Source organism: Gossypium hirsutum, chromosome D05 (assembly GCF_007990345.1).
Source record: "Gossypium hirsutum isolate 1008001.06 chromosome D05, Gossypium_hirsutum_v2.1, whole genome shotgun sequence".
Classification (NCBI taxonomy): domain Eukaryota; kingdom Viridiplantae; phylum Streptophyta; class Magnoliopsida; order Malvales; family Malvaceae; genus Gossypium; species Gossypium hirsutum.
Genome location: NC_053441.1, coordinates 7,403,780 through 7,411,556, shown reverse-complemented (window position 1 = coordinate 7,411,556; position 7,777 = coordinate 7,403,780). Strand labels below are relative to the sequence as shown.

At 31.5% G+C, this 7,777-nt stretch overlaps 1 protein-coding gene across 1 annotated transcript; it reads right to left on the bottom strand.

Moving 5' to 3' along the window:
- Positions 1–3,692: 3,692 nt before the first annotated feature.
- On the bottom strand, positions 3,693–6,081 carry LOC107906617 (E3 ubiquitin-protein ligase AIRP2). The gene is made up of 5 exons (XM_016833661.2): positions 5,733–6,081; positions 4,876–5,026; positions 4,649–4,715; positions 4,271–4,505; positions 3,693–4,060 (listed from the first exon to the last, which is right to left on the bottom strand). Exons 1-5 carry the CDS (start codon positions 5,798–5,800, stop codon positions 3,850–3,852), a joined length of 732 nt encoding a protein of 243 aa, XP_016689150.1. The 5' UTR covers positions 5,801–6,081; the 3' UTR covers positions 3,693–3,849.
- Positions 6,082–7,777: the final 1,696 nt, after the last annotated feature.

Here is a 7,777-nt window from a genome sequence, read left to right as displayed (position 1 = left end):
TGTCGTTGCTTGCATCAGGCATGATTTCTCCCCCTATGATATGCATGATGTACGCTCGAGCAGCGCACATCAACTCGCCTTCAGTGGCTGTCGCTGATAATTGTCTATACTTGGCTTTCAGCCATGTAAATTGTACGCCCGAAAAATATGACTCACCGTCCCTGGTGAGTCTCCTAGAAGCTAATAGCAAAGTGCATCCGGATCGGTAAATGCAGATAATCCCGTTACGGGACTCCCGTCAATTGGGAGCCCAAGCTGCAACGCTACATCCTCCAAGGTCACCGTGCACTCCCCGCACAGAAAATGAAAAGTGTGGGTCTCCGGGCGCCACCGCTCCACTAGCGCAGATAATAAATCAAAGCGCAAGACGGTGTACCGGATCTGTGCTACGGACCCAAATCCGGCTAGCTCTAAGTACGGCATTAGCTGTGCATCCGGAGTATTCTTCAAAACACTCACACGGCCCCTTAAAACTCGGTACGAGTCTTGATAGTGTTAAATTATAGAAAAAATTTTACGATAACATTATTTCTTTGTACGTCTATCCTTTTTAAATAAATAGAACCCGTGATTAATAAATAATAACTCATATCGCGTTATTAACCGCATCAGATATGTGGCTTTTGCTGCTAATCAATGAAGTCATTGCGATGCCTGCAAGTTGAAAAAAAAGTTAGTAAAAAACTCTTACTTCGGCCATTTGTTCGTATTTTTTTCTCCGCATTTTATTACTTTAAAAAAATATCTTATTTCTAATTTTATAATTTTACATAATGTTTTAAATTTATTAATTTAGTGTGTTTTTAAAATTAATTTAGTGTAAAAAAATCATTATCCCTGCCATTTACTCGTATTATTTAGTGTATTTAGTGTAAAATTAATTTATAAATTTAGTGTGTTTTTTTCTGTTTTTTTATTTTTTTTATTTTTTACTTTTTTTTATATATTTTGGAAAATAAAAAAATTATATATATTTTGGTAAATAAAAAAAGTTATAATATTTTGGTAATTTTTTATTTTTTATATTATTTTTTTTATAAAACCCATAATAAAACATTACAAAAATAATAAAATATTAAAAAAATATCAAAATATTATATATATTTTTTTATTTACCAAAATAAAAAAAAATACTAAAAACAAGTTTTTTATTTGGTGTAAGAAAAAAAATCCTTATCCCTGCCATTTGCTCGTATTTTTTTCCCGATTTTTATTACTTTCAATAAAAATATTTTTATTTTTTTATTTTTTTACTTTATATTATTTCATTACATTTTTTTAAAATATTTGTATTAACTATTTCTCAATTTTTTAAAAAGTTAGTAATACACTATTATTTTGGCCATTTGTTCGTATTTTTCTCTCCTCATTTTATTATTTTAAAAAATATCGTCATTTTAAATTTTATTAATTTATACTTTTTCAGTGCATTATGTTTAAAATTTATTAAAAATATAATTTTTTCGCATTTTCTTACTTTCGGTGAATATATAATTTTCGTTTTTTTCGTATTTTATGTTTTTTTAAATATATTTCTTTATCATTTTACTTTTAATGTTATTTTCCTAACAAAACTAATTTCAACATCCTAAGTCAATTTCATAAAAAAAATTCCTAATTAACATATAATGTACATACCATGAATTTTTTCATGCTAAATATATCTCAAAAATTATATATCCTAAATAAATTAATAAAATACGTAAAATGTACTTAACATTATTTTTTAACACACAAATATTACAAAAATCTTAAATTAATAATAAAAATTACCTTATTTTCTTTTTTTTCCTTCCTTCCCTCTTCTTCTTCTTTCTTTTTTTTTCTCTTCTACTTTCCTTTTCTTTCCTTCTTTTTCTTTCTTTCCTCCCCTTTCCTTTTCTTTCCTTCTTTTTCTTTCTTTTCTCTCCTTTCCTTTTCCTTCTTTTTCTTTCTTCCTTTCTTTCTTCTTCTTTCCCTCTCCTTCTTCCCCCTACCAACCAACCACCCTTAAATTCAAGGGTGGTGCCGCCAACAGGGTTCCCTTGTTTGGTGCCGCCAACCTGCTTCCTTCCACTCAAGGAGTTGTCAAATCAGGTTTTTTTTTGATATATTTTGATAAATAAAAAAATTTATATATTTTTTGATAAATAAAAAAAAGTTATAACATTTTGATAATTTTTTATTTTTTTATATTATTTTTGTAAAAAACCCTGATAATCAGGAACGCTCAAACTTCCACGAAGCCTGAATACTGCATCCAAAATATTGGCCTCGTGGCAGGTTATGGTTCTTCAAAAAACCAGAATACTGCATCAAAAAAAACTCTCGAAAGATCAAATACTATTCCATACGTTAATGAAAATTTCCATTCCTAGCTTTACCTATGAATACCCTCCACTCTAGTTCTCTCTTGGTTTGCCTTCTATTATATATATAATTAATTATATGTAAATAAAACTAATATTCTATTTATTATTAAAAAGTATTTGGATTAGTTCTGATTTTTTAAAACTGTGAGAGATCCATTGTGCATAAAAGCTCGCTTAAAAAGAGTTGAATTTTGATGTCATTTTCTTCACCCCTGCTGTCACAGGCATCTTGATTATGTTATAAGAAAAAGGAAGCCAAACAAAAAAAAACACGCAACATGAAAGCAAAGGACACCAACAGGAAATAGAAAAAAGAGAAACCAACCTCAGGGGTTCAGACCGATCTTCTAGAGCTGCTTCTGGTATGGGAGTGGTCGTGGGGCAGTAGGGATAGAAAACCGGCAAGTGTTGGGTCAACCTCACCTAAGGAAAGGAGGCATATCTTTTCGTTTCCCATTCATTTTATGAAATTAAAGTGCGTGTTGGGATTTTTTTTTATTTATTAAATATCGTCTGTATCCTCTCTTTCTTTGAGCTAATTGAGACTTCAGTTATCCTCGTTCACGGAAAGCCGTTTTATAGAGACCATCCTTTTTAAAACCGTAGGAAGGTTTATGCATCCACCCAGGTCTTCAAGGTGTCAACATAATGTGGCATTGCACGAAGTTTTAACATTATTTCAATATTAATAAATAGTATCCCTTCATTTAAAACTGGCAATTTTGCTTCTACAAATTCCCACTCCTTGTATCCATGTGTTAAGTTGTTCGCTATGTAGCTTGGTTTTGCCAGGCTATGCTCACAAATGTTGTAGATGGTAGCATTTCAATCTCTTTGGCTTTGCCTTTGCGATTGATGATCTCTCTTTGCCCTCAAAGATAATCCAAATACTTCGTATGATTACTCACTGTTTCTTTCTTGCAGTTGCTTAAATTACTAGTTCCGTAGCTAAGAGAAACTAGTTCAGTGCTTACCTGGTTTCCTCATTTTTCCTCGGTGGGTTCGCTTATCCAGTAGTGGTTAATTTGCGTTTGGTCATCTAGCCGTTAGCTCTGTGCCAGTTCCAGCAATCCGCTGTTTGCTTTCTAGCGCTATTGTTTTTGCAAGGAGTGGAGTGGTTCATTTGGTTGGTGCCTGGAGTTCTTTCATAGAAGATACATTGGTCACAAGTTGGCCATTGGGATGCACATGATGCATGCAAATAACATCTGGCTGCTCGGTAGTTGAACCGTGGGCTGCTACTATTTGTAGCTAGCCTGGGTCTTGATTTGGCAGCATATCAAAGCATTAGAAGCTGCACTTTCGCATATCACAGGATTGTTTGTAAACTCAAGCCTATGATGACTCGGGAAGCATTTAATGATACTTATATTATTATTTTTCATAGCCAGAAAGCATATACATTTCAGAATGGCAAGTATGATTATATATAGATTGATATACAGTCATGCTAGTTTTATATATATACAGGCAATTATGATGCCCTACACTGAAGCAATCACCTAACATGAACATCATAAGGAACAAATACAGGGTCTGGAACAATAAGCGGCAATTTATCAATGTACATGAAGAGCCTATTAGAATTCTCTCTCAATATCAGTGACAAATCAACGATCTCGCTCTTCTCGGTGTAAATCCAAAGGTCACATGAGTTGACCCTTTTGAGACTGTCCCGACAGAAGGGACATGACTGAGACCGGCCGTGCCTGAAATTAACAGGAACATAAAAAAAGCATCAGATCACTTACGAAGCATGAGTGGAACACAATCCTGAATCATGAACCTATAACGATGCAAACACTTCTATACAGTAAAACAGGCTTTGGTAACTGCCGGTATGGATAATTCTACTTTTGAAGAATAAAAAGTCTCAACAACAGTTCTACGAAGCAGTACTCGGAGAAGAAATAACTTACCAATCCCGATAACACTTCAAACACAGAGAATGGCTACAGTTAGGCAAAACAACCATGCTGCTCATCTCCAAGCAAATCCCACACTCTTCTTCCCTTTCTAAGTCAATTTCAGAGAGTTTCCCCCTCTCGGATTCATCCTTCTTACGGTACCTCATGGTACACACTTCTTTCTGTTTCCTATCTTCCAAACTGGTAATGCCTTTTTGAAGTTGCAATAAAGACGGGAATATTACCGCTGTTTAAGAAAAACAAACTAGTGAGTTGGATTTCACTGCAATGTGCTAACCATATTGTCAGCCCCAATGATTAAAGAGAATGACTGAGACCAAGAACAAGCATTTCAACTAAAGACTTCAATTTATCAGAAAACTCACTGACCATAAAACTCTCTAATGCTGGCTTTCCTCTCATACACAGACATGGTGGTCTTGCCATCGGCATAGGTCTGCATCAATTCATGACATTGAATCCCCATTGTAAGTAATTATCAGGTAACAGATTAAAAATTTGATCGCAATAAAAGAACAGTGAAAGACTTGGGAGAGAAGGGAGAGTTTGAGGCCTTAAACGCATCTTGGAAAATTGTATGTGGCAAAGAAGCATACCATATAAATAAGTATCCGGAGCAAACCAAGGGCACCGGCTAGTTGGCAGTCGGTCCACTGAACAAGGAAAAGGAAAAACTGAGCTGCAGGGCTGTAAGACAGTCTCATTTGAAGTCGTGCTCCATCTTTCTCCCTCGGATAATCAAAAGCCCTGAAATCAGACCGGAAAAAGCAAGTTAAAAATCAAGCTGTGCCAATAGTTAAGCAAAAAAGAATGTGCTTACTACATTGTGCACTCATAATCTTTGACATTAGCATGGACTACTGAAATTTTTACACATTGAGTGGCTCCTCTATTAGCTACAGATACAAGACCCTTCACTCAAATCTCATTGTCGGCTTACAAAATTCCATTTGTTTGTGTTTATGCATTCAGGAAGCCAGAATTAAGAAACGCTTCCTTCCTTACAATCTATTTCTACAAATTCATAACCATACACATTTTGACTGAAAATTTTAAACCCATTGCTGGTAAACACAATGTGACATTTTGGATGACAACTATCCAGAATACATTTGAGACTTTAGAACTTTAATAATTTGGCTGTGAAAACTTTTATTGTCAAACACTAATTATGGAAACAATCAGCGCCAACAAAGTCAACAACCATAGGAGAAAAAACTTAACCAACAAAGTTTCCATTCAAAGTTTGGCCTTTGTTTGAGTAGATAAGCACACCGCTTTATTTTAAGGGAAAAAAACATTTTTCTTCAAAAAAGGAAAAAAGAAAGTTTCAAGTCAACAGTTAAGCAATCAAAATTCACAAGCATAAAAACAGGAAAACCCCAGAAATTAAAAAAAAAAACAGCAAAAGAAAATATAATCAAATAAAAGAAAGGGAGAGAAAAAGATATACAGAGTATTGGCGTGTTGAATATCAGCTTCGAGCGCTTTTAGTGAATCCTTAAAAGATAACTTTCCCATGACCGGGTATTTTCCCGGAAAATTATTCCCATCAAACAAACACACACAAATCAGACAGCTAAAGTGAAACCCTCAAAAGGAAAATTCTTCAAACTAGACCCCCCAATTATCCGAATCAAAAGGGAAAATAAAGAGAGAAACAAATTGGTATTATTGTAATTTCGAGAAAAACCTCGTAACTAGCAATACACTATCAGTTACGACATCTTAAAGCAAAGTGAGAACTGAGAGAAGGTGTTCGAAATTACGGTGCTATCCCTAACTGAAGTATAATCAGGTAAGGGATTTCTGTCAGCCTTTTTAGTGATTCCGTTTTAAAGGCCAATCATGCTGAAGAAAGAAGCAAGATGGAAATGTCTCATGCCACGTGGTCGTAACGTGGTAAAATCACATTGGTCAGGCTCACTGAATATAGTGTGATTGTCAGTAGGGTATCTATTAAAACCTGGTGGCAGCGCCTAAAGTTTTATAAAACCAAGGACATATAAAATAAAATGGTGTACCTTTCTATATGCGTTTTCAATTTATATAATTTTGTCCAATCTACCCATTTCTACTCTATTCTTTAGATTATCCGAAATATAAAATAATATATTTTTTAGATTTTTTCATTAAACAGTTGGATTGATATGAATATTAATGTTAATGTAAGAGGATATAGGTTTAAGTGCGTTAAAGTGTATTACTTTTTTATTTATAAATTAGAGAAAAAATATAAATAATTTTAAATATTGTATAAAAAAAATAAATATTATCATAATCATAAATAAAAAAAATTTCTATACACCATCTTAAGGCTATAGATTAAGTTACTATTTATAATAATTATTTACATTAAAATGCAATAGTGGATGGTAATGAGTTTAATAATCTTCAAAAGTGTGCTTAACTTGATTATTTAATTATAAATTTACTAATTTTTATTTAATATATTATTTTATTGAATTCAAAAATATTAATTTATACGTTTATAAATATCATTTTAACTGGTAGTATTACTAATTGATATTTCTTAATTTGTAATATGATTTTATTAACAATTTTCTTTTTTTTTTATCTTTCATGTTAATTTTAGTGTTTATGTTCGGGGATTTGTGATTGTTTTTTTCTACAATGAGTCTTTAGAATTCAAATCCGTATTATTTTTTTGTAATAATTTTTATTATAATTAAGAATTATTAGCATATTTAATCATTTGGAGAATAAAATTATTATTATATTGGTTTAATACAAACATGCATAAAAAAAAATTAGAACATAATATAGTTAGGGAAAGTGGGGGAAAATTAAACATATTAGTTGAATAAACATGGAGTATTAGTGCTGCCCCATGATTATTGTAGTTCAATGATTACTATATAATATGTTGTCAATATTTAGGTATACTTGAATATTTTATATACATAATTAATGGTGAATGTATTAATGAAGCGTGACTATTATAAGGATTTGATTAAATTATTTATTTATTATTAAATAAATTAATTTTATTTATGTATTATTAAGAGAAATCAAATAAGTAAAATTAGAATATAGTTAATATTTACTGTTTAAAAAATATTATTTATTAATTTAACAAAGTTAATATTTTTAAAAGTTGTTATGGTTCTGTAAAAGAAATCTTTTGTTTGAAATTGAATTACAATCGAAAAAAATAAAATTTAAGACACTTTTTGTACAGTAAATGTTAAGCTTATTACAAATTGGACTTATTTAACTTCTTTCTAATAATATAGAAATTAATTTGATTCGACTCCTATAATAAGAACCTCCCAAATACTTCACCTATAATAAATCTTAAAATATTTTAGTTGACTTGTTATAATAATTTGAGACTTATATATTTGATTTTTTTAAAAAAATATATAGTATCTTTTCATTAAATTAATTAAGAAAACCGTATTAAATATATATATACGGGGGAAACACTAAAGTACATGCATAGATAGGGCCAGTTAAAGGATAAGGTCAATCATC

Excerpts from the sequence above, each read along its gene's own strand:
- LOC107906617 (XM_016833661.2), bottom strand. The coding sequence starts at position 5,800 with ATGGGAAAGTTATCTTTTAAGGATTCACTAAAAGCGCTCGAAGCTGAT. Across the intron at positions 5,027-5,732 it reads ATTCAACACGCCAATACTCT|GGCTTTTGATTATCCGAGGG; the intron begins GTATATCTTTTT and ends GTCTGATTTCAG. Across the intron at positions 4,716-4,875 it reads TCCGGATACTTATTTATATG|ACCTATGCCGATGGCAAGAC; the intron begins GTATGCTTCTTT and ends GAATTGATGCAG.